Source organism: Cygnus olor, chromosome 20 (assembly GCF_009769625.2).
Source record: "Cygnus olor isolate bCygOlo1 chromosome 20, bCygOlo1.pri.v2, whole genome shotgun sequence".
NCBI classification, from domain to species: domain Eukaryota; kingdom Metazoa; phylum Chordata; class Aves; order Anseriformes; family Anatidae; genus Cygnus; species Cygnus olor.
In genome coordinates, this window is record NC_049188.1 from 10387846 (window position 1) to 10413422 (window position 25577).

The 25577-nt window shown below is 62.3% G+C and overlaps 1 protein-coding gene across 7 annotated transcripts; it reads right to left on the reverse strand.

The window, feature by feature from the left end:
• Window positions 1-866: 866 nt before the first annotated feature.
• On the reverse strand, window positions 867-22448 carry HNF1B (HNF1 homeobox B). 7 transcript variants are annotated; one of them, XM_040532651.1, is made up of 9 exons: window positions 22111-22448; window positions 17480-17679; window positions 15955-16141; window positions 15303-15544; window positions 8674-8837; window positions 5783-5915; window positions 5501-5692; window positions 4755-4873; window positions 867-2881 (listed from the first exon to the last, which is right to left on the reverse strand). In XM_040532651.1, exons 1-9 carry the CDS (start codon window positions 22446-22448, stop codon window positions 2861-2863), a joined length of 1596 nt encoding a protein of 531 aa, XP_040388585.1. In that variant the 3' UTR covers window positions 867-2860. The 7 variants fall into 7 exon arrangements, with proteins under 7 accessions (XP_040388585.1, XP_040388584.1, XP_040388582.1 ...); XM_040532650.1 differs by having other exon boundaries at window positions 15955-16219; XM_040532648.1 differs by having other exon boundaries at window positions 5501-5915.
• Window positions 22449-25577: the final 3129 nt, after the last annotated feature.

Here is a 25577-nt window from a genome sequence, read left to right on the forward strand (position 1 = left end):
GTGCCTTTGTTTGGATGTGCCCCGTGCCCGTTTTCCCAGTTCCTTTTTGGCTTGGTCCCTCCTGCCACCACCCGGCCCCTCTCCCGTGGGGTTGCCCCTCAGAGCCTCCACCCCCCGAGATTTTCACTTACCTTCTCTGCACGGCTTTCTGCAGAGCAGTGCTGACAGTGGGCCACTCACCAAGTGATGCTTTACCCATATTGTTCACACCCCAAGCCCCGTGCCTCTCAGTCCATCAGAGTTTGTCAGAGAGCTGTGCAGAAATCATACCCCAACAGGCGCTGCCCCCTTGGAGCCTCAGCTGGGCTCTCGGCCGTGTTGAAAGGGAATTTCTGAGCAGGGAGAGCAGCGGGGATCTCTCAGCATAAATCCCACATCTTTTCTCTCCAAGCTTTGCTAAAAGAGTGTGTCACTTCCAGGTCTCTGTGAAAGGGACCAAGCAGTCCTCACGCCTTCCACCCTCCTCCAGCTTTGAGCTTCCAGTTTTTGATCTGGGGCGGCAAAAAATCACAGAAACTCCAAATGAGGGTTTTATTGCGGTGTCCTGCTCCGGCCATAAATGCAAGCACTACATCGCTGTGCTGAAGGCCCTTCCCACAGCAGCCCACACTTAAATGATGAAAAGAAACAGGTTCCAAGCCAAACACGGGCACTTTCGAACACGATTCAAACCAAAGCCCTGCACCGTGTCTGCAGAGGAGCCACCCTTTGCTACCGGTGTGCTCCAAGCCTCAGCTCTTGGCAGTCACAGACCCCCGAAAGCCTCAGAGCAAAACTCTGCCTCCCCTCCTGCCTCCCCAACGGGTGGGCTCGGCCCCCAGAACCGCAGGGAGGCAGCGGGGTGGCACTGCCCATACCGCAGGAGCCCCAAGGCCCCGCTGCCCCCTGCCCACCCCAGCAGCACCTCCCGCTGCGGCAGGATTCACAGATCACACAGCAGCAACGAGTAGGAAGAAATGGTGTTTAATTATGGTATACATTAAATTAGACGTCATTCTGAATATTGGTCTCCAATTCGTGATGACTTATTCACCGTAGGGCAGCTCCCATCAGTCCCAGCAAGGGTCCCACCATGCCAGAGATTGTACAGACACACAGTAAAAGTCTTTCGTGCCCCAAATAAAGCGTCCAGTGTTTTTCTGAGCAGTGGTCGTCCGTCCACAGGCACTTCCACTGCCCTTCACCTCTCTAAAGCACCCTCAGCAGTTGGCACACATGGCAAAGTTTAAGAAAAAAATGAACAACTTGGGAGCATTAGATCCATTTCCGAAGGGGTGTGTGCACGGAGGAGCTTCTGTCCCACGGGAAGTGAGACGATGCCGTGTGCAGCTTCCACAGTTCTGGAAAGTTGGGCACCTAAACCACACCAGCGGCTGCGGAGCTGGGACGTGCCCTCGCCGTGGAGTTGGGCTGATCCACAAGCTGGGGATCGTGCTTCGAAGCCTGTCCTCTGGGAGCCACCGCAGGCAGGGGAGAGGCAGCTCTGGCACTGGTGGTTTGAGGCTGCTGGGGTGTAGGAAACATCCCGTGCCCTCATCCCGGAGCGAGCAGGGAGGAATTTGGGTCTGCGGGAATTCAGGGCTCGTCCAGGCTGCTTCTGCAGCACCTCTCGGCGGCGACGCTGCCACGGTGAGAGCACCGTGGTTATTGCTGAGGGGGGAGCCAGCCAGGCTCGTCAGCAGCAGCGGAAAATAAGGCACCTATACTGGCTGGTTTCTGGGCAGGAGACGAGACAGTGACTGGGCACCAGCTGCGTCCCATGGAGAGGAGGAAAGGCAGAGGGTTTCCAAACCCCATCTGAGGACGATCCCACCAGCACCTCCTGCAGCCACATCCCCTTGCACAGCACAAGAGCTACGGGCTCCTCTGGAAGCTGCCGGTGCTCTGAGCTTTCCGGCAGCGTGTCTGTGTGGCTGGGGCTGCTGAGCGCTTCTCCACCCCACGGCAGCCCACCTCTGCGCCCCCCAACACAGGCAGCCCCCGAGCTCTCAGGGTTGCCCAGGCTCTGGCGGTCAGCAGCCAGCTGCCGGGGCTCTGCTCGGCACGGCACCGGCACCCTGCTGGGGGGGGACACACGTGTGTGTGCCCGTCCCTCCGCAGGGCAGGGAGCGGTGCTGCCGGACCGGCGTCCTCGCATAGGCACAGGGCTTTCCTCGTGGGCTGGCTCATTTAAAGGAAGAAGGGAAATACAAAACCGACAGCATACTCAGCTCTGACCTTTACCAAAAAAAAAAAAAAAAGGGGAGAGAGAGGAGATTCAGGAACAATATATACAGATGGGGGAATTGCACTTAATTACAGTAGTTTACATCCATTGGACAAAATTTACTTCTTTTATATAAATCTTTATGTATAGGAGTGGGGACAGGTGAGGATGGAGCAGACTGTACCTATATTTACAGTTTAACTGGCTCAGTTCAACAGCTCATGCGATTCCTCCTTCCGAGCGCCAAGTAACAGACCCAAGTCCCTCTCAGTCCGTCGGGCAGAGGAGTGTAACTTAAATACGGTCCGTCTTCCCCTGCTGCCACCTCTCAGGACAGCTCGTTCCTATTTCCTCGGGAGAGCCAACGGCCTCTTGGAAGGCAAATACTTAAGAAAAAAAAAAATAAAAAATCCTCAAGACACATCTCGGAAATACTGCGCGGAGGGGAGGAGAGGCGCGGTCCCTGGGCAGGCGCCCGCGGTTCAGGCTCGGGCCGGTCCCGGCGGGGTGCTGAGCCTCCGGCTCCGTGTCGGGGAAGTGGGCTCCTCGCTGCGGCGCTGGGCTTCGCTGCGGCTCAGCGCGCGGGTCGCCCGCGGGATGTTGTGGAAAATAAAGTTCCCGTTGCTATGTGCAAAGGCAGCGAGGTGTGGAGCATCACCAGGCTTGCAGGGGACACTGGGGAGGGAGAGAGCAGCACGGTGACTGGAGGGCGAGGGCAGCACCGCCGCGGCGCCGGGGCTCCCCGAGGGCATCTCCTGTGGGCCCCCCGACCTTGTCGAAACCCCCAAGCCCCGCAGCACCCCCAAAGGTAGAGCACTGCGAAAACACATTGAGCCAGATATTGCCACCCCCAAAATAATACTTCAAAAGAAAAAAAAAGGGGCCTGTTTCAGCAATTGTTCTATGGGGTTTGTGCTGGTAAGGCAGTGTTTGGGTGGGAGCGGGGCTTTGCTGTCCCCAGCACCGCCGTCACCTCGGAAGGACCTGGCAGCCCCTGCTCCTCCATCGGCGCCACCGCAGCAGCCCCTGCCCCGTCCCTGGGGTCCCCCGGTCACCGGTGGGGTGGGGGCCGGCAGCCGCGGGTGACCTTGTGGGCTGGAGCGAACAGCAAACATCGTAACGCGGAGATAAGGAGACGCCAGGAGCCTCCCGTGACATGTCATTAGGGACGGGCTGCGGCTATCAGGTGTTTGCTAACGTAATAAAAATGGTGGCTCGGCCTCGAGCGTTGTCGGAGGAACCGAGAGCTGCGTGCCCCTCTTGCACAGAGGGGACTGCTCAGGGAGCAGCAGCACAAACGGCCACCACTAAAACCCAAACCCTGCCAGGGCTGGGTGCAGCCCTCTGGCCATCGCTGGGGGCATTTCGCACCCGTCCCCAGCAGCATCTGCACGGCCCGGCCCCATCTCCCCCCTCCTGCACGGAGAGCCCTTCTCCTGCTTTAATTAAATGGTGACAGCAGGACGGAGGGAGGAAAACGAGCGAGCCCCGGGCAGCGCCACGTCAAGGTAGGCTGATCGCAGCGCCCAGCCGGGCAGCGGCCCCGCGGCGGGGCTGCCCAGGCGCTATTCCCATGCGAGGACATTTCCTGTGTGCAGCGGGCTCGTTTCGGCAAGCCGGCATCAAAGCCAGCCCGTGGCAGGAGAGCACGATTAATCAGGGGGAGTTCGGGCTGAGCGCACACCAGATGGGCCGATAAGGCCGCGCGGAGGAAATGGTGCTCCCGAGGAGCGCGGCCCCGCCTCGCCGCCCCCACGCCGCCACGCGCGGGCGCAGGGCAGCGCTCGCCCCACGCACCGCGGAGAGCAGGAGCCTGCACCGAGCCCAGCCGGAGCACTCATCACCCGCGGCACTTCTGCCTTCCCCCGTGGGACACCCCGGGCACCCTGAGCCCCCGCGGTGGCCCCAGCCCCTTCCTTGCCCCCCGAGCAGCAAACGGTGCCGAGCATCCGCAGAGAGGTCCCGCAGCAATCCCACGCTGTATTTACTCTGCGGTCATTGCAGGCATTTTTTTCCTCTCCACTGTCAAAGCTCGGTAAGAAAGTTTATCTGCATACAAGTTCAAGGCTCTCTCTTATTTATCTAGCAATCAATAAGGGCCGCATATTTCCCACAGTCCCCAGAGCCGGCTGTTAGAAAGGGGCCATTGTCTGAGTAAGGCCTCGCGCACCTGATTTGAGCCGGGATAAGTCCTGTGCCGGCACGGGGCAGATAAAGTTTGGGGCTGGGGCTGCCGTGCACCCGGCTCCAACCGATCCCAGCTCACCCCAGCCATGAAGGGCCGAAGCCGAGCCCCCCGAGGATGCCCCAGCCCCGTGCAGCTGAGCGTGGCCTCAGGGAAGTGCAATCCATCACGGCCACTTGTCACCCACGTCCCCATCACGCTTGCCATCTGCAACGGGTTTTTCGCAGCCCACTGAAGGTCTGGGGCTGGGTGTTCAGCACCGAAGGGCTCGTCCTCAGCCGGGACACGCAGTGCAGGCGGGACCCGTGGAGCAAACACCCCGAATTACACCAGCCCTGCCCTGCCACCAGCCCCGGCCATTACCTGCTTACTGGAAGACATGTTGGTGAGCGTGCTGATGCTGCTGGTGTCCGTCACCACCATCGCCGAGGGGAAGCGGGAGGTGTGGGAATACTGGGGAGGCTCCTGCTTGTGTGCATACACTGCGGAGAGAAGGGGGACAAGCGGCCGTCACAGAAAAGTCACCCAGAGCCTTGGAAGGGGAGCAAAGCAGGCAAACCCTGCGCTACACACGTGGGTGCTGCGTGGGGATGGATACTGTGCGGACAGGGACACAATAAAACAAGTGGGAGGAAATTGCTGTGTGCCTCTAAATGGCCTCTTTCTCAGGTACCAGCTCGCCCAGGGAAAACAGGGTGGACCAAAGGACGGGTGAAAAGGCCGAGCTCAGCAGAGCCAGGTGCTGGAGCGGGGCAAGGACAACAGAGGAGCCAGAAGGGGAGGCTTTTGCTTCTGCTGACCACCTCCTCCAGCAAGACCAGAGCAAGAAGCAATTTGTAACTATAAGAACCCAGAAGGAAAAATAATCTTTGCACAAAGTGCTGCTGGGGACCACGGCCAGCCCGGGAGCAGTGCGGGTGATGCAGCACAGCGGGTGGCACCGGGGCAGGAGGGGACGGAGCAGGACGCGGCCACCCCACCCCGGCTGGCACCCAGGGGAGAGAGCACACGAGCACGGGCAGGGGCACACAGGAGGGGAGCAGAAGCCCATTTCCCATCGAGTTAATCTTCCAGGCTCTCCCCGGGGCAGCCGCCCGGCGTCCCCTTACTGTGCGAGTTGGGCAGCTGGGTGACGGTGGCCATGAAGGGCTGCTGGGCCATGTGGCTGGGCGACTGCTGCATGAGCGGCTGCTGGTGCGGGCTGTGCAGCTGCTGGGAGAACTGGACCGGCTGCAGGGCCGCCAAGCTGCCGGCCACGCTGTTGATGACCGGGACGCTCTGCGCCTGCGAGGTGTTCAGACCTGGGAGGAGGGAGAGAGCGGGGACAGTCAGCGCCGGGGTCCCCAGCGCGCCGCAGGAGGGGTCCGGAGGGGTCCCGGGTGTGTGCTTACTCTGTGCGATGGCCATGACTCCCGAGAGCGGCGTCATGATGAGGTTCTGGGACTGCTGCGCGTTGTGGTGGGACAGGCTGTGGATGTTGGTCAGGGTGCTCACCGGGGGCAGCCCGCCGCCCGACACGGAGATCTGCCAAGGAGCAATGCAAAGGGAGACATCAGGCACACGACAAGGGCTGCTCCCGGCTCCCTGACACCACCCGGACACAGCAACTCCAAAAACAGGGATGGGGGCGTCGGAAAAAGCCCCCAGGAGCCAAGCAGGCTGCGGCCACACTGGGCACCTTTCAGTGAGGTGCCCCAGGGCTGCAGACCCTGGCTGGGACTCCTGAACATCACGTTAATAAATAGCAAAGCAGCAGCAGTGCAAAGCTCCCCTGGAACCGGCTGCCAGCGCTCCAGCAGAGCACAGCGCCGGGGACAGGACGCATCCCAGGCGTTTGCCGTTTTGCTCGCCAGGTCCAAGTTCCTGCAGCTGGGGACAACTGAGGACTCTCAACACTCATTAACTTCCAGCCGTCACGGTTGTAGAGGAAAGTGGGAAATATAAACTCGGGAATCTTAAAAAAAAAAATAAAAAAGACCTGGGTGATCTTCTTAGTCATCACTTTTATGGAAAAAAATCCTGGTTTAGTGTCTGCAGCCACAGTGCGCAGATGGGCAGTGCTGGTGAGGTGGCCAAAGCCGGCTCCCTGGATTTGGGGTTGGTGTGTGATGGTCAGACACACGTGGAGACCCTCAGAGCGTGCTGGGAGGTCTGCGTTGGTCCCTGGTGTAAAACAGGGGTACAGCAGCGCCTAGGTGTTGCTGAATTGATTCGCTGCAGTCCTCCTAACCCCTCTGATGGAACCTCCTGCACCGAGCAGCTTCGATCCATGTTTCGGAGCCATCCTTCGGGCTCTTCGTACGACACTCCTGGACACCGGGCCCAGCGCCTTGTTTATTTTGCCCATTGAATTTGAGATAGCCTCATTGCAATTGAAACAAATACATCAATAAATTCCAGAGCACGAGAGTGACTCATGTTTCCTTATCCAGTACTTTCCACTTTCAAAGTTTCTTCAAGGCCAGGTCACACCACGCCGCGGTGCACGAGCCAGGCGGCTCGCAGCAAACGCACACCGCTCACCTGCAGCCTGGGCACAATTCTCGGGGAATTGGGCAAAAGAGCTGCTCCCAAAAGAGGTCACCTGGAGATGGCAGGACTGGAAAAGACCCGCCAGGCACTGGACCATTGCAGGGGGCTCTCTGGGACTACAGGAGCAACACAGGAGCATAAAGGAGGGTAACACCACAGCTATCTGCAGCCTCCGTAGCGCTCCTCCCTAAAAAACGATTGCCTTCAGATGCAGCAATTTCCTTGGCAGCTTTTGGTTTCATGTGGGGTATTAAAGGCACATGTTTACTTACTAGAAACCACAGCCTACAGCATATTTTTATTAAATAACTTGCAAGCACTAGCTAGCCTTGCTTAAAGATCAGAGATAAGCTGGCAGAGCTGCACGCTGCTGGGGAACCGGAGCAGCCCCAGACAGCGCTGTGCAGCGGGGATAATTCAGCAGTGCTCTGCCCGCGTGTGCCTTTAGCAGGCTGCTTCCCCCAGCGTAACCCACTGCACTTCTGAGCGGCCTTCTGTCACGCGAGGGAAGCTCCCCTCCCGGGGGGCTCCTGTCCCCCCCCCAAAAGGGTCTCCTGCAAAAGGAGCTGGCTGGGGTGCGCCGAGAGCTCCGCGCCACCGAGCTCCTCGCACGGCTTTGTCCTCTCGCCCCCCGCCCCGCGCCGCCAGTGCCTGCTGCTGCCTTCAGTCGTGACTCATTTTATGACTTCAAGGCTCAGGGTTACAAGGCTCAACACACCCCGAGGGAGACATGGGTGTGCTCAGGACGCATGGCAAGGGAGCGTGCTGCGGGGCTTGGGATCGCTCTGCAGTGCTTCCTCTGCCTGGCGAAGGACGCTCGGTGTGCCCAGCGCAGCACCCGAGCCTGCGGGGCTGCAAGGAGCCCCTCGTGGGGGCGAGCAGAGGGAAAGGCAGAGCAGGGACCTGCAAGGAGCCCCTCGTGGGGGTGAGCAGAGGGATAGGCAGAGCAGGGAGCTGCAAGGAGAAGGAGCCCAGGCTGCAGGAGGGAGCACCCAGCCAGCAGACTTGTGGGGACGCACAGCCGACGGCCCAGGAGGGACAGTCCTGCGAAAATGGAAGTGAAAACCGGGGCAGAGCGGGCTGGCCCCGCTGCCAAGGGCCATGTGCGACTTTCACTTTCAGCAGGAAAACCTCCTCCCGGAAGAGCCGCGGGGCAGCCAGGCACCACAAAGCCGCAGCAGCCCGCTGCGAGGGAGCGCCGTGCTCCCGTCCCATCCTGTCCCGTCCCATCCCGTCCCGTCCCATCCCGTCCCGTCCCGTCCCCACCACCCCGCTGCCCGCACAGCCTGGCACCAGCACACGGCCACGCACAGCACCGGGGGCTGGCACCAGCCCGGCACGGCCGGGGAGGAAAGAGCTTCCCAGCAAAGCTGAGAACCTGGGAGGGCTTAAGGAAAAGTAATGAATGAGCATTTTATCAATGCCCATGTCATCGGCAGGGGAAAGCAAACAGTGATCCACCCAGCGCGCAGTCAGTCAGTGAGGCATGCGATCGATAGGAGCGGAGCGGGCTCTGTCAGGTTTACGGGCTGCTTTTGGGGAACACGCCGCCCGTGGGGCCGCGGGGCCGCGCGTCGTGCTCGAGGCAGGCGCTGGGGACGGGCACGCGCCCGCGCCACGGCCCCGGCCCCACAATGCCCCATTGTTCATCGCGGGCCGCGTGTGAAACCCGGGGAAAGCGTGTTTGCTTTGCCCGCTGGGCCCTCTTATCTTATCAGCGCCGCCGCCACAATAGGCCAGGTGTACTCACCATTTTACCATCGGGAGAGAGCAAACCGTGGCCTGGGTCCAAGCCGGCCGGGGAGACCTGCTGCAGGACCGCCTGGCTGGTGGTGACCATGGCACCGCTGCCGTGGTGGCTGATGGCCCCGGAGGACGCCGCCTCGCCGCTCGCCGCCTGGCTGTACCGGACCCCTGCAAAACAGCGCCAGGCGTTGGCATCGCCCGCGGGCACCCCGGTGAGGGCACCCCCCCGGCCGTGCCGCCCCCCAGGAAGTGAGGAACCCCCCGGCCCTCCTGGGGCACGCAGCACAAGGATGCAGCCGCTTTGCACACAAATGTGTGAGCCCCCTGAACGATGAGCAGGAGGAGGGCAGCAGGCGATGTGCCTCCTCCTCCCGTGCTGCTTTCCAGCCTCTCCCCAGCCCCATCTCCTGAAATTGCCCGGAGAAAACAAGGCTGAGGGATACCAAGCGCCCAAACAGTGCTGCAGCTCCCGGAGGAACCCGACTGTCCCTGATGCCCGTGGGGCAGAAAGGGGCTGCCCCCATCAGACCCATCCAGCCAACAACAGGCACCGTTCCGCACCCATCTGCACCCCTCGTGCTTTCATTGCACAGTGCACACCCACGTGCAACCTCCGCCGCGGCCCCGGGCTCTCGGACACCAGCTGGGAGCCCTGAGCTGCAGGAGCCGCTCTGCATCCCGGGGTTCTTCCTCCGAGTGGCCCGCCTGGCTCCTCGGGGCCCCGCTGTCCCAAAGCCCTCCTGGCTCCGAACAACGACGGCCCTCGCTTTTTTCTCAGCCTCTCCTGCATCCCATTTCCCTCTCGACTCGCTCTTGACAAGTGCATGATTAACCGAGCGCCGCAGGAGGACAGAGGGACAAGAAATGCAAACCTCCAAACCAGAGCGCAGCCTGACACCGCCAAGGAGTGAAATCTGGCTTGAGCACAGGTCTTCAATACAAATATATTTAATTTGGCTAAAAAGCCCTGCACTGATAACCATATGATCAGCCGTGTGTCATGGAAAGGCATCTACAGATCACAAATAATTAACCAAGGAAAACCCATGGGAAACAAAAGCGTCTTTTACACGGGTGCCCTGACAACTCCGGTGAGAAGCCATTTATTACGAGGAGCCCAGCACCGGGCTCGCAGCCGGGTTCACTGAACTCCCCGGAGATCGAAGCGGTGGCTGGCCCGAGGGCCCAAATCTCTCCTGGGAATGAAAATCACCAGCAGCAACCTCTGCAAGCATCCTCTGCCCAAGCCAGAGCCAGACATCACCGGTGACCCCGGCCACCGCGTGGGCACCTTGAGGACCTGTCCCCAAACCGACCTGAGCGGCTCCACGTGCCCAGGTAGTGGGGTCTTTGTCCTGGGGTTTTGGGGCTCTTTCCGCCAGGTGCCAGGAGCCCTGCTGGCGTGGTGGCCGAAGCCCCGAGGACCTGGAGCTTCAGAGGTGGTGCTGGCATCCCCCGGCCAAGGCTCAGTGCAGGCTGGCGGGCGGCAGGTCTGTGGGGATGCTCCAAGGGCTGCTCTAAAACCTCTGAGTCAAGGAAGAAGAAACATCTGAAATAACCGATAACTTGGGTCTGGCCGCTTTGCGCACGAGGCCCCAGAAGCAGCGGATAAAGCACGGCAGGCTACCTGCTGCCATCGCCGAAAGCACAGAAAAGTCACTCTTAAATTGCCTCCAAATTTTCAACATCAGCTGGTTAAACATGTCCCGCAGATAGGAATCTCCCCGCGATGTCTGGTTCCTGATCGTTTCCCAGCAAACCCCTTTATCCCTGATAATACAAGAATGTCCTCTGGCAGGTGGATATTTGCCGGTACGAGTGGACGTCCCAGCCATGAGCAGGGTAAACATTACTCAACCGGGGCACTGTCACCACATTCTTCCCCGCGGCCCCGGCCTCGTGCAAAGTGTGCTTCAGCCGCTGCCGGCCTGAGATCCTGCAGCGCTACTCAAACAATGGGAGGGGAGATAAAATAAAGCCCTTTCTTCTCACAATGGTCTTAAAGATAGACGAGGAGCACAGGCGGCTCCGGCTGGAGATTAAATTATAGTTTCTGTGCCGATGAAATAGTGATCGAATTGGCTACGAAAGAAACCCAAGGTGTGTTTGAGAAATGCAGGACTGGGTGAGACGTTACCCTTAAGGGTGACGGTCTGTAAGGTTTCAAGCAGTAACACCACAAGGGAGGGATGCTGAGGTCTGCTAACTGCCAGGGCGATCCTCCCCCCTTTTGGATTCCGTGAAGCTTTCAGTAAGGACAAAATTTTAAAACCCCAAATCACGCTGTACCCAATTCAGCCAAGACACCCAGAATTACGTAGCTGTCTTTAAAAAGTAGGCGATGTTAAAAGCTGATTTTCTAGCTTTTCCCTGCAATCCTAAGGACGAGACTGTTACTGTTTGGGAAGCGATAACCACCGCTGAGGTGTCCAGGCAGTCTGGCAGCCGAGGCTTGGGCAGGGTAAGGGTTTTCCCGTGTGCTGTGGCTAACTCGTGGGCCTTTGGGAAGCCACCAACTATTTTTTTTATTTTTTTTTTTTCCATTCCTAGAGCAGGATGCATATTATTGCTGTCTGTATGCCCTCGCTGTCGGGCTGGATTTTGGCAGACGGGGCAGTTGGCATCGGGAGGCTCACGCTGGCCAGTTACAACAGCGTTCCGGGCGATGGAGGTGCCGTTCCTCCTGCCTCCCCAGCGAGCTCCCGCCCAGCCCCGCTTCAACCACGGCCGTGGGGAGATGGTGCGGCCGTCCTGTGGGTCTGAGCGCAGGATGTGCCCCCTGGCACCTCGCTGGCCCCATTTGCTGCCCTCCCCCGGTACGCACGGCTCCCTCCTGGGGGGCTTCATGTCCCACCCGAGCTCAGGGTTTATGGCACGGCGGGCCAGGCGGCTGCACAGAGCTGAGCACGATTGTTGTCCTGCCGCTCTCCTGTGCTTGAAGCAGCCCCAGCACAAGATTTATTCCTCCTCAGCCTCTCCCCGTCCAGCTCTGCGCAGCCGCCCCGGAGAGGAGCCTGCCCGTGAATCACTGTTAATGGGCCTGCCCCCGGAGCCTGCGCCCTTAAAGACTTTTTTTTTCTCCAACTGGAGCTACAGCCATAATATAAAAGTCTGTTTATGGGACCCGGCTATTGTTTGGCCCCCGAGCTGCACAGCCCGTGAAACGTTTTACTGCTTTCCCATGTTTCCAGACAAACCGCGGGGTCTGGCTCCCGTAGCCTTAACCCTGTGTTTCAGCCCCGCAGCCGGCACCCCCAGCTCCGTGGGGTGCCAGAGCCCGTCCCCAAGCCAGCGCATCCCAAGGCACGTCCCCAGGAGCATCCCCAGGAGCATCCCCAGGAGCATCCCGAGGCTGCTCACTGCTCACTGCTCACACCAGCTGTGTTTCTGCCCGGAGCCTCACCAACACCCCGCAAATCGCCGATTTTGGGGCTGCCACTCAAATTGTCCCTAAAGTGTTAATCTTGCTCAGTTACAGAGGTGCATAGTTTATATCCATTATAAACCTGTTTATTGGGACTGGACCCTCCCATTTTGCTGCTGTCATAAAGCCCTAATTACCCCCCATAAAACCGGGAAAAGCTCCTAACAGCACACCGTACCCACAGAGCCGCACAATGAGCGCTACAGTAAAGAATTACAACGGCTGGCACCGGGTCCACAGCCAGAACCAGCACGTACCCCACGGCTATCAAAGAACAACTTGAAAGATCCAGATATAAACTGATGTACCTCTGGACCAGGGTTTTATGGACAGGCTTTTCTTTAAGGAAAAAAAAAAAAAAATTTAAAATCACCCCAATTGCCCTCGCAGTTTACCGAGAACCTCAGGGCGTGGAGCTGAGTTATTTTTATACTTGTACGTACGTCTGTAGAGATATCTAAAATATATATCACGTATATTCAGATATATACATTATTTGTAATATACATGCATATGAAGGACTGTGCTGATGTCTGCTGCGTGGGCACTGCCGGACGGATGGGGCGGGCGGGGGAGATGCTGCGGGGCCGGGGCTTTGCGGGGCGCCCCGGGGCCCTTTGTATGCAGTGGGGACGCAGGGGGGGCAGCGCGTCACCTAATCTCGTCAATGCACTGATTGTCTTTGGGGCTCTTGAAGATAAAAATGGCATAAGCCAGAGTCTACGGCATGGCACCGAGGCAGCGAGATAAAGCCCTGAGTGACCTTCAAGACAAACAGGGAACCGAGATCACTGATAATACCCTATAGGAAGGGAAAAGTCCAGAGTCTGAGAAGCCTCCGAGGTAGGCTTTAAGTATTTACCTCCAAATAGTTAAAAACTCTGCCCTGAGACTTGGCTCGGGGTCCCCAGGAAGAGGCTGGGAGGATGCCCGACTTTTCCAGCTCTTCCCCCGGCCCCTGGCCGTCATCCCCCCCTTTGGCAGGGCACCACCCGCAGCGTGCCCACCAGGCGATGCCGGTGCCCCGCTTTGCGAGCGGCTCTGAGCTGCCCCTCGCAGCCAGCCCCACCGTTCCCTTCCCCGGCAGGGAGGACGCAGAGGGGCAGGACGCGGGCAGCGTCCCCAGCGCTGTCATTAAGCTGTTAAGGAGGCATTGAGGGCTCCAGACAGCGCCACACACGGTGCAAGGGCAGTTCAAATCCCAGCACGCGCAGCCACGGATGGGGTCAGCACCTCTTGGAGGACCCGGTGGTGTTTTGGGGGCTGCAAGCCTGCCACGCAGCTTGTAGGGCCCAAAACGCCACCGGGTCTGGTGGACCCCAACACAGGCAGCGGGTGAGCTCCATCCCAGCCCGTCGCTCCAAAAGCGGCCCACAAAACCCCTGCGCAGCCCTCGCCGTGCCCACCTCCTCCTCCTCGGCGAGGCCGATGCGCACCAGCGCTGGCCGCCAGCAAATCCCCGCGGCCGAGCCCTCCTGACCCCTCCGCGGCCATCACTCCTGCCCGGCTCAAAAGCCCCTCCGAATGGGCTGTCATCGGCCCTATAGCCGCGGCCGGCTCCTGCTGGCCGAAGCTCGGATGGGAAAATAAAGGTTTGGGCTTAACGGCCCCGCAGCCCCGAGATAAATGCCCGCGGTTACAATAATTGCTGTCCCCTAATAGAAGAAAACAAAGGCTCTCGCGGGGTGCCTGCATGCGCGCTGGCAGGACGGGGGCACATCAAAGGCAGCGGGGTTCGTTCAAAGCCCCGGCTTAATTGTCAATTAAGCATGCACGGGGGGGACAACGCCATGACAACGCGGGGCTGCATGCTGGTGCGGTATTGTAAAGCCCGGCGGCCGACACAGAAAACAGCTGATTTTGCTGACAATGTGCTTGTAGGGCACCTTGTAAGCAATCAGCCGGTGACAGGAGGGCAAACGTCCGCCCGGTCCCGCCATTGTGCGGGGCATTCCTGGGGCAGGGTCACACCGTGGTCACCGCGGGCCGCCCCGCGGGGAGAGCTGCGCCGGGAGCCGGGCTGCGGCCGCTGCTGCCAGCGGGGCAGGTGGGGTGTGGGATGCTCTGCGCCCCGAGGGTGTCCCCACACGTGGAGCCTGCCCAGGGGTCCCACAGCGCCCAGGACAGCCCCATCCCCAGCCCTCAGCACCCTCTCCCCGTGCCTATGGGACTCTCCGGACACCGCTTCATTTAATTCCGCTCTGAGATGAGGCTGGGGGCTCGCAGCGAGCCAGGCAGGGACAGCTCCGAGAGGGGGCCGGTTTTCGGCTCCCCAGCCGGGCTGTGCGGGTGCCACCCCGAGACGAGGCCCAGGGTGTTTGGGGCGCATCGCCCGCAGCCCCGCGGCCCCGCGCTGACCCCTCGCCGCCCGCCACAAAGCGCCCGCTCTTGTTTGCCGGGGCTGGCGGCTTTGGAGTGCAGATTGCAGGTAGCGGCACAATGGGGATTGTTCTCCCAACAATGCCTCTTGCCCCACGCTGCGGCCGCCGCCGGGCCCTCCCTGATTACCCTCCCGGCTCTGCCCGCGGCGTTATCTCCTGCTTAAATCCCCCCGGCCGCGCACACCGGGGGCAGAGGGGAGCCCGGCCGCAGGGCTTGGTGCAGCCCCCTGCCCGCAGCCACTCGTGCCATTAGGGCGGCCCCCAAGGCGAGCCCTGTGCCCCCCGGCAGCTTTCCTCCCCCGGCACCACGTCCCCCTGCCCTCCACGTCAGGCGGCAGCAGCCCGCATCCCCGCCCCTGCCCAGCCCAGCCCAGCCCGTGCGGGGACGCCGTCAAATCCAGCCAGCCAAGCAAACACCCATCTGCCCTTGGCGGCACGGAAATCCAGCCCTCGCCACGTGGCTCGCCCGGCCATCGGGCTGCAGGGACAGCGTTCGCTCCTCTCCACACCCGTCAAGGCTTCGGGGGGACCGGGACGTCCCCGTACCCCGGTGCTGAGCAGGGTCCCACCCCACGGCCGCACAGCTGATGTGTCTGTGGCCGGTTTGCCAACAGGAAAACTGCACCAAGAGCTCAGCGACGTCGCTGCCCCTTGGCCAACGTGGGCAGCATGGACCATCCTCCCTCCGAGGCCACCGCCGTCTTGGCCGTGCACGGCCCCAGGGGTCCAGCACCCCTCTCTCCAGCAGAAACGGGGGCCAGTACAGCGACTGCTCAGCGCCACCACCCAGCTGGGGCGGCCACCGCGCTGCCCTGGACATGGGCTTACCTGGCATCTTGCTGGGGGGCGAGGCGCTGGGCTGGTTGTGGTGGGGGGAGCCGTGGGACAGCAGCAGGTTCATGCTGTGCGGGGGCTGGCCCGAGCTGTAGGCGTCCATGGCCAGCTTCTGGCGGAAAGCCTCCTCCTTCCGCCGGTTGGCGAACCAGTTGTAGACGCGCACCTCCGTCACCAGGTTGGAGCCGAGCCCGTGCGCCTTGGAGGGAGACACCCCTCGCTGCAGACACTCGGCCCTGCGCGTGCAAGGGGACACGTTGGAACAAGGGTGCCGCTGGGGAGCCCCCCGACGCGCAGGGGGCCTCGGGTAGATGGGTGGGTTTGGGGGTGTTTGAGCCCTTTCTCAATGCCTGCCCGCTCTTCCCGACTGCATCCATGCCACAAAAGCCACCCCACCTCCCTCCAACCTTGTGGCATCCCCACGGCATCCCCGACCGCAGCAGGGAGCTTGCTCAGGTCCGCACGCTGCCCAGGGGGGGCAAAGCAAGGCGAAAACAGGGCCGGTGGCTCAGCGACGCCGTGCCACGAGCAGGCAGCCGCGGCTGCTGTGGGTTTGCGAGCCGTGAGCCCGGCACCACGCGTGGTTTTTGGAGGAGAGGCTGCAGGGCGGCAGAGGAAGCGGCGGGCGGCGCGGGGCGGCCGTTACCTGTTGCACTCCTCCACCAGCGCCTCTCGCTCCTCCTTGCTGGGGTTCTTTTGGCGGTCGTAGGCTTGGTACAAGATTTGCTGGGAGGCCGGCCCCCACTTGAAGCGATTGCGGCGCATCTTCTTGCTGGGGGTTTCGGAGCAGGCATCGTCGAGCTGGCCAGCCCCCTGGTTCTGCTGATTGAACTCTGGAAAGAGAAACAGCAGCTGATCCTGACTGCTTTTGTCTGTCCTATTTCCACAACCCTGGACTGTCTGGTTGAACTCTGAAAGAGAAAGGAGCAGACGTGACCCGGCCTGTAGCCGCCGCTCAGAGTCACCGTCACGCGCGGCGGCAGCCCCCGGACCCCCCTGGACCCCTCCCGCTGCCCCCAGCCCCCGGCCCCAGCATTTTTCGGTGCCGGCTCGGGGCACCCCAGCACCGACTGCACGCGCAGGCAGGGGCAGCGGGGTTGTGACCGACCCGGACGGGTGTTTAATGGGGAGGCATGCGCAGGGCATGCATATTCATAGCGGGGCTCTGCTGGCCTGCGCTTGTTCCGAGAGGAATTTTGCAAGCCAGGAGCCAGGCAGGGCACACCGAAGCCCCCCAGAATGAGCTCTTGGCCACCGCAGAGCCCCCTCCTCGTGTGCTCACCCTACCCCAGGCTCGGAGAGCTGGGGGCTCAGCCCCGCGCCCCCGAGTTGTGCGCCAGGGGTGACCTTCCCCGCGTCCAGCCGGGCACTTGTCACCGTGGCAGTAAAGGGAGATTAATGGAAGGTTTTTATTATTCTCAGGTTTGCGGGGGAATTCTCCCTCTTTTTGTAATGGCTTTTCCCCTTGTGACAACAGAGCCCCAGACTGGAGCGGGCTCTGTTTGCTTTCACATCTCCAGGTGCGCTTTCAAAGCGGCAGCGCTTGGTGCTGAACCCTCTCCTGCGCTTTTTCTTGCTGCATTTTGCACCCTTTTGGGCGAGCGGGGCTGGCGGAGGGGCTCCGTCACGCCAGACAGGGCTCAGCACTTCGCTGGCCCCACTGCCACCGCTCTCTGTGTGAGCCGGGCCCCGGGGATTTAAGGAGCCCTGCTCTGGGTGCTCGGTCAAAGCGGGCTGTGTTTTAAATAACTCCGACTGCCCGAGACCACGCTGCAGGTACAAATAATTTACGGGATTTCTCCTTCCTCTCTCTTTACTTTTTCGACAAGCAGTTGCAGAAAACGAGCACGCTCAAGAAGCGGAGAGAGGAAAAGGGGGCAGAGGTGGGAAATGGATCTAATGGCGTGCCGTCGTTAATCGCTTTCCCAGCTCTGAGGAACACCGACATACAGAAACCGAGATGTTCTGAGGGGCTCGGGGCAGCTCGCGCAGCGTCACTGCGACCGAGGGGGGCTCCCACCCACTTTTCCTGCAGCCGAAATTGATTTATCTCACAAAAACGTGTTGGGGAGGACCTGGCGAGGGGGGAGCCCGGGGCTGCCCTCGCCCGGCACTGGGGAGCCCCCCGCCCCGCGGCGCTCGCCCCAGCCCTGTCCCCGCCGGGTACTTACGCCGCAGGATCTCCCGCTGCTTGCGGACGTACCACGTGTAGAGGGCGGCCCTCTTCTGCGTCTTCATGGGGGTGCCCTTGTTGAGGTGCTGCGAGAGGTGCGACTGGTTGAGGCCGGTGACGTCCACCACCTCCCGCTGCGGGATGTTGTGCTGCTGCATGTAGCCCTTGATCATCTTCGCCGCCCGCCACGGGTCCTCGCTGCGGGGCGGAGGAAACAAAGGGTTAATCTCCCCCCGAATTTGCTTCTTCCTGCGATGGAACCCTGTTATTACCATCGGAAACCCACTGTTACTGGTGGTAGACAAATATTCTTGCTGCCTCCCCCTGCCCTGGACTGAATCCTCCTTCAGGAGGGCACAAAATCCCACGGCCGTGTCCTTCGGGGGAGGCAGAGGCTGGTGTGCGGCCACAGCACCCGCTGGCCTCCATCCCCCCGCCCCGGGCTGAGGCTGAAGAGCAGAAAGCCAAAGCAAGCAAGCAAACCCAGGTGGCCCCCAGGATGGAAAACCCTAACCAAGTAATTTTAAGTCAGTCTCGAATATTTTTAAACACTTGAATTTGGCTCCGGCAGGATCCAGTTGCAAAATGGCTCTTCCCTAAATATGCGTTACTTTGGTGTCCTTGTGCTAGCTGGCACCAATTTAGGGGACAAACGAAATTACGGCCAAAATTAAAAATGCTGTATGCGTTCTTTTAGCTCCGATGAAAGCAAAATGCAATGGCAGACAAACAGGCCGACACACCCGCACCGAGAGCCCCGGGTTTAGGACCCCTGGGTTTGTTCTGCAGTACTCGAGGACGCTGGGCTAAAAGGAAGTGCTCTAACACTGAAAAATCGGTGTGGAACCTAAACCTGGTCACAGTCGTGCACTCAAATAATGAGATATTCTAATGCTGTACTTGGAATAACCGTCCAAATGCTTTTCCAATTCATTAGTTATTTTGGATCCTTCAACTTGTCAAGGGGAAAAAACCCAACGAGTAGGTTTCTTACTTTTTGTCCTGAATGCAGCACGAAAACAAAGCTGTTTGGACCCAAAGCAAAAGTACCCAACTGCAAGCAGCCCGCTGGATGGAAGGGCGCTTCGTCGGCTCCCTAGCCCTGGGGCAGGGGGGCACGGACTGTTTTGGAGGACGTTCCCGTGCCCAAAGCCCACCGACCCGCTGAGCGCAGCGGGCTCGGGCTGCGGCACCTCTTGTCCTGGTGCCACCGGTGGCTTTTTCACTTGGAGGAGGACTTGGAGACCCTTCTCCTTCCCGCACGCACGGTGTCCTCCGTACGGCCCCGGCTGCATTGCGGACCCGCAGAGCTGTACGTGCACACAGGCACACACTTGTCCCACCAGCCCAAGGCCCCGACCAGGTTAAGCACCGCGCAAACCCCGCTGCCGTCCCCGGAGCTGGGCACAACACAGGACGGGGCCACCAGCTCCGCAGCCTCCGCCCAGCACCTCGGCCATGCAGCAGCGGTGGGCAGCAGCTTGGCTGCAGGTTTTGCAGCGAGCGTAAACCCGAGGTGACGCTGCAAACGGCTCAGCGCCCAGCGGCACTGCCCTCAGCGGGCTGCCCCGGCACGGGCGTTACCCAGGCGGGCACGGGGGTCTGCACGACACAGCCCACAGCCCCTTCCCACATTAAATTACCCACCGAGACATCGCCAAAGCGGCATGGAGACAGGGCAGCACGGGCTGCCCCAGGACACGCAGGAGCCAGCGGGACGCAAGGAGAACTCCTCTCACCGCGGGTCTCCTGCGGGCGCTCGGCCCCGCTCCCGGCAGGGAGTGAAGCAGGGCGCAAGCCGAGGGGCTGCATGCGGGCTTCTCTCCCCAGCAGCTCACAATGCCTACCTGATCCTACAATTACTGGTTGCTAATAAGTTAATGGGACACAGCTCGTCACCCTTCCACATAGCAGGCTGGCCCACAGCTGAACCAAGGGCATCGCTTTTACAGAGCTAAATCCCGAGCCAGCGCGATAGAGCGCACTACCAAAAGGGAAAGAGAGAGACTTTGGGTTACAGGCGTGACTTCTGAATTGAAATAAAATTTGGCAATATTTTGGCTGAAGAAAATTATGTGAGCATTAGAAAAAAGTCCACAAATTTCCTTTCATTTTGCATCTACATGAAAGGCTTCCCTTCGGTATTTCTGGTGTGTTTCACACTTACGCTTTCAAAACAATTATTCAGCTCTTAATTTCTGAGCAACGTTTTTCTTTACAAATCTATTTGACCGTATTCAAAAGGGTTAAACAACCTGAAACCAAACCCAAACATTTTGTTTCATGTTAAACAAAATGTTTGGACTTGACCCAAAATGAAACGTTTGAGTGTTTGTTTGCCTCTTTTTTTTTTTTTTTTTTTAAGAGAGGAAAACATTTTGATTCAACACAAGCCCTTTTTTTTTTTTTTTTTTTGGTTCTGTCACCAAAATGAAAAACTCATTAACTGCCTAATCTTCATCAGGGCTTTACATGCAGGAAAAACAACAACCCAGAAGCACTTGGTAATACTGGAGAAGCAGTTCGTAGCCCTCGCTCCGCAGCCCTTCTCCACCCCGCGCTGCCCCTGGCATCGAGGAGAGGCTTTTTTTTTTCCTGCCCAGAATCAACCACGACGAAGCCCGGCTGCGAACGCCGACCCAGAGCAGGCACTTCCCAGCCCAGCCTCGTGCCCGTCCCTCTCCCCAGGACCCCCCACCCACTCGCCCTCTTTGTCAGCCTTGAAAACAGGTAAATACACTCAACATCCTCGGAGAAATATGCCAAGAATTTATACACATGGATTATAAACCCGGCTCCCTACATCAGTGATCTATCTAATCTGCATCTCCCTGTGCACACAGCGCGGAGCAGAGCTCGGAGGCGGAGGGCTCCACGGCCGCCCCTTCCCCTCTGCCCCGGGCACGTTTCGGAGCGGGTTTTGGTCTCCCCACCTGGGGGGCTCCCCCGGCTCCCCTGCAGCACCGTCTCCACGGGATGCGGGTGCTGCAGTGATCGATCGCTTGCCCTGTGCACCCAGCGGGGCCGCTGGAGCCTGGCCGGGAGGGTGCCGCGGGGCGTCTCGCCCCGGAGCCGGGCTCTGCACCACCAGCACCACTCTCCAGGCTCTGCAAGGAGCCGGGGTTGGCGCTGCCCTCGGTGCCACGCTGCCCCAGCACAGAGCTGAGGACATTTGGGCCCCCTGAACGGGCCGTAGGGACGCCCAAGTGAGCGTGGTGCAGGTGGGCAGCCAAGCCCGGGGCACGCTGCTGTCCCCAAAACGAGCCCTGGGGCCGAGCACCCCCAGGGGCATGGGAACAGCCCGTGACGGAGCCGAACCCAGGGCCAGGAGGCTGGGGCTGTGGGGTGGCAGCAGAGCGGGGTTTTGCCCCGGTGTGGGGCTGAAACCGATGGCTCCCGACGCCTCTACCTTGGCTGCCTCTCCAAGTACAAAGGGCTCTCTTAGAGCAAACACAAGCTCTTTGCAAAAGGCTCCTCAGGGACATGTGCCTGCTCTTGTTTGCACCAAAGGCAAACTTTGCACAGGAACACCTGTGGGAGAGCAGCGACGCGGGGCAGAGCCCTCCCTGCGCCCCCGGTGCCACCCGGGCACCCCGGGGCCGGGCACAGCGGCAGGCAGAGGGGAATCGGGGACAGGCAGAGCACCCAGTGGCACGCAGGAGGGGTGGGTGGGTGCCCCGCTGAACAGGCATGCAATGCCGTGCCCCTCAGCACCCTGTGGGGCCCAGCCGAGCCCTGGCCTGGCACGGGTGCCACCACCCAGCCCCGTCCCCAAAAGCCTCGGGGCCGCCCAGACTCACGCCGAGGCAGGCGTGGAGCTGAGCACGGCACCCACGGCACCTCCGGCACCCACCGCGGTGCTGGCTCCGTCCCGGTCCCTCCCGGGACACCGGGGCCGTTGGGGGCCGCGGGCTGGCGGGGGGCACGCGGCGGCACAGCCCTCCGGAGGGACAGGCTCAGCGCGGCCCGTCGGGACCCCTGGGGACGGGGGGGACCCGGGGACGGCCCCGCGGGGCTCCCAGCGCGGTTCCACCGGCCCCGGGTGCGCAGAAGGGGCAGCCCCGAGCGGCGCGGCCCCGCTGCTCCCCTCCGGCCCGCTCCCTGCCCGCGCCCCCACGGGCCCGGGGCTGCTCCGCCGCGCTCCGACGGCACGGCTCGGCTCGGCACGGCACGGCTCGGCTTAGCTCGGCTCGGCACGGCGCTGCTCGGCTTAGCTCGGCTCCGTCGGGCTCGGCCCGGAGCCGCATCCCCGGGCCGGGCCGGGTCGGAAGCGGAGCGGCCGCGTTTGGGGGTTTCCTCCTTCCCCCTCCCCGCCTGGTTTACAACTCGGGCAATGAATAACCCGCCTCTCCGCTCGCCCTAATCGCGGCCCTTTGTGTATCTTTCTGTTGATGATTTATAGAAATAAATTAATAACGCCCCGGGCTCCACGTGCTGCAGTTTATGTTTCATCTCCCGGCGCGGACGGAGGACGGAGCCGGCGGCGGGGGCGAGCCCGGCACCCCCGGCCCCGCCGCTCGGGGCGGCCGCGACCACCCGACGGCATCCCCGGGGTGTCCCCGAGGCGTCCCCGCCGTGTCCCCGCGATGTCCCCGCGGTGTCCCCGCCCTGCCCGCCCCCCGGCGGTACCTGATCATCCTGTCCACCTCCGCCCGCTGCTCCACGGCCTCCTCGGTGTTGAGCGCCTGCAGCTCGCGGAGGATCTGCGGCGTGTCGAAGTCGTCGCCGTCCTCCGAGCCCTCGTCGCCGGACAGCTTGCCCTTGCCGTGCCCGTTGGCGAGCGGCGGGTAGGCGGCCTTGCCGTCGGGCGGCCCGCCGGGGGACAGCGGCAGGCTCTCCAGCTTGACGCCGAAGCCGGCGGCGGGCACCATGTCCTCCAGGGCGCGGATCAGCCCCTCCTTGGTGGCCCCGGAGCTGAGCAGGGCGCCCAGGAGCTCCCGCTGCAGGGCGCTCAGCTGGGACACCATGGTCCCGGGCGCCCGCCGCTCTCCCCGCGCTCGGCCCGGCCCGGCCCGGCCCGGCCCGGCCCGGCCCGGCTGCCCCCGGCACCTGCCGCTCCGCCGCGCTCCGCTCCGCCCCGGCCGCCCTCTACCAAGCCATGCCGGCCTCCATTAGGCAATATAGCTTATGCAAATCAGCGCCGGGAGGCCTCTCCTCCGGCAGCCGCGGGGGCGGCCGCCGCCCGGACCCCGCGTCCCCGCCCGCCCGTCGCGGCCCGGCCCCCGCCCGCCCGGCTCGGCTCGGCCCGGCCCGGCCCTTATCGGCCGCGCTGGGGCGGACTTTGCCCGAAGCCGACGGAGGCCCCGGAGGAGCGGCGCGGCGAGGCCGGGGCGGCCGCGGGGAGGGCGGCGGAGCGGGCCCGGGGAGCCCCGACGGCGCGGCCGGCAGCGGGAGGGCCGGAGCCCTGCCCGCCGTCGGGGCGCCGAGCCCTGTGCCCGCCGCCGGGGCGGCCCCGGCAGCCTCGGACGCGCTCCGCAACGCCCCGACGGCGGCCCCGGGCCCCCTCCGCCCTCGCCCGGGGCTCAGCGGCCACCCCCGGGCCCCCCCGAGGGAGCCCCCCTGGGCTGCGGGACCCCAGGGCTCTCCACCGCGGGGGTCCCGTCGGGGTCCCGCCGGCCGGCAGGACGGGCTGGGTGCAGACACGCTGCCCTTCAGATGGGGGTTTTGGGGGGACCCGCAGCGGGTTAGCAGACGGGGCGGTGCGGGGACGGGGTGCTCGGGGACACAAAGCCCCGACGGAGCCCTGAGAGCCGCGGGGGGGGCAGGGGTCAGGTCTGGAAGTGGGCAGAGGGAGAAACCCAAACTCCGGGACCTGAGCTCAAAGTGCTTTCCTTACACTGTGAACACGCAAAGCGCCAAAAAGTCAGCAAATTCACCCAACCCAAAGCAGACGGGAGGGCAGGAGAGGCACCACCACACCACCGAGCACGATGTGCTGGGCTCTGGGACCCCGCAGGGAGGACCAGGCAATGTCCCAGACCTCTGCCTGTCACCCCCAGCCCCACCGAAGCGCTGTCAGCCTGGTCCCTCCAGCTCTGGCTTGGCTGGGACCTGGACGTGAGCCCCTGCAGAGGATGAGGGCTCCAATCCCACCATTTCCAGCCCAGATTCAGATTTTTGCAGGGTCCCCAAAGCTGTAGCTGCCCGTCTACATCAAGGGCCCCGGGAGTCCCAGAAAGCCTTGGCAGCCCCCAAGTCATAGCAGGGGGCTCTGCCCCCACTGGTATCCACCAGGAAAATGCTCTGGGGAACCGTCTGGCTCCCAGCAGAGACAGGAGGAGGGAAAGGAGAAGCCCCACAGCCGGGAACACGCTGTGCCCGTCTGCAGGAGCGTGCACGTTGGGAGCTGCGCTGGTGCGTCGGGGGACGAGGCCATCGGGTGGCTTTGGCCGCAAAGGTGCAGGAGCAGCCTGGGGCTGGGAGTGGGGGGCCAGGAGGGCAGCGCAGCACCTTGGCAGCCAAGGGCCGGGGGCAGCAGGGCTGGGGGTCGAGGGTGTCCCCAGATGGAGCAGGAAACCTCACTGCGTGCCTGGGAGGCGGCTGGCGGATGTGTGCGCCATGGCTCTGCGGAGTCTCTCCGCAGGCTCGCAGCACGCTGAGCACAGCTATGGAAGGGAGGACTGAAACCCCCCCAGAAGCCCTGTCCCAGCTCCAGCTCCAGCCCGGAGCCCACGCCTGGCCGAGCACCTTCCCTGACCCTGCCTGGTGCTGCTCCCACGTGCTCGGGGCTGCGCGGCCGCGGGAGGCGAAGGCAGCACCTCTGCACCCGTCCCGGCCGCTGCGAGCCTGCGGCCAGGTCAGGCTCCCGGGCTCGCTGGGACCCAGCGCTTTGGTGCCAGCCCTGCTCAGGGCGGCTCCGAGGGGCTCAGCACCCGGCTGCGGGAGCCTCCCTGGCTCTGCAGGGTGCAGGGATCAGGGGACTGGGTGACTGCCCCCACTCCATTCTACTCTGGGACATACCTAGCAGGTCCCCAAACCATCCCAAACTAGCCATCCCAAACTCTCATCACCAGGATTTGGGCTTAGACCTGGTGCTCCAGCTCGGTGGAGGAGCCGTGCTGAGCACCCACCCGGGGCTGTGCCCGCCTGCCCACGACCCCGACCCGGCCTGGGAACAGCCTGGCTCAGGCTCTGGGAAGGTCCCCTCATCTCTTTCAAGTGGGCTAGTGAGCTTTGACTTGGTCTTTGCACAGCTTCATGGCATCGCATGATAATAATGTTCTGTCACAGTGGGTGACCTGGACCTTGTCCTATTTCCACACATTTGGAGGCACCTGGCTAATGAAGTGGATATTGTTTTCTGGTCCATCTCTCTCACCCTATTGCTCTTCCCCCTTCCTCCACGCCCAGCTCCTCCGAGCGGTGTCAGGAGCCTTATTGCAATTGCAATCGGCCCGTTCCCATCGTTGTCCGGCACAGCTCATTAACTCCTCTCAGCAGAAGATCGTGGTCATTACAGCTCGGGGGGCCGGCGGGCGCCCCGCGGGGCTGGGAGCACATAGTTTCCCAGCCAGGGGAAGGCACCGGCCCGGTGTGAGCATCAGCCCGAGCTCTCACGCAGAGGTGACCGGGGCTGGGAACAGAGGACAGCTCTCCCCGCTGCAGCCTGGCTCCGTGGCCACCTCTACGCCATCCTGCACACAACTTTTTCAAGCTGGCCACACCGCTCAGTGCCCGTGAGCCCAGCGAGCCCCCTGAAACCACCCGCTCTGCAGCCAGCCTGTGTGCCACAGGAGGGTCAGGGTGGCCTGGGGGGGCTGGCAGCCTCGCCACCCGCTCCCCCAACGTTTGCAGCACCACCGAGGCTCCCGGGCTGGAGCCTGAAGCCCCATGGGGTCGGGCGTGGGCAGGGCTGTGGCACAAGGGACTTTGCTCCCGGCACCCTGTGACCACGTCTCACGGCTGGGCCGGGCGGGGGGACCGGCCGTGCCATGCTGGGGGCCCCCCGGCACAGCCCCGCGCCCACCCTCACCCTGGGGACGTGGGAGCTGTGCCCCCGGGACCGTCCTCGGTCCCCAGCGCCGCCGGGCGGGGATTTCTCCCATGCCGACACGACGGGAGAGCCGGGCGCAGCGCCGTGACTCACAGGGCGCCAG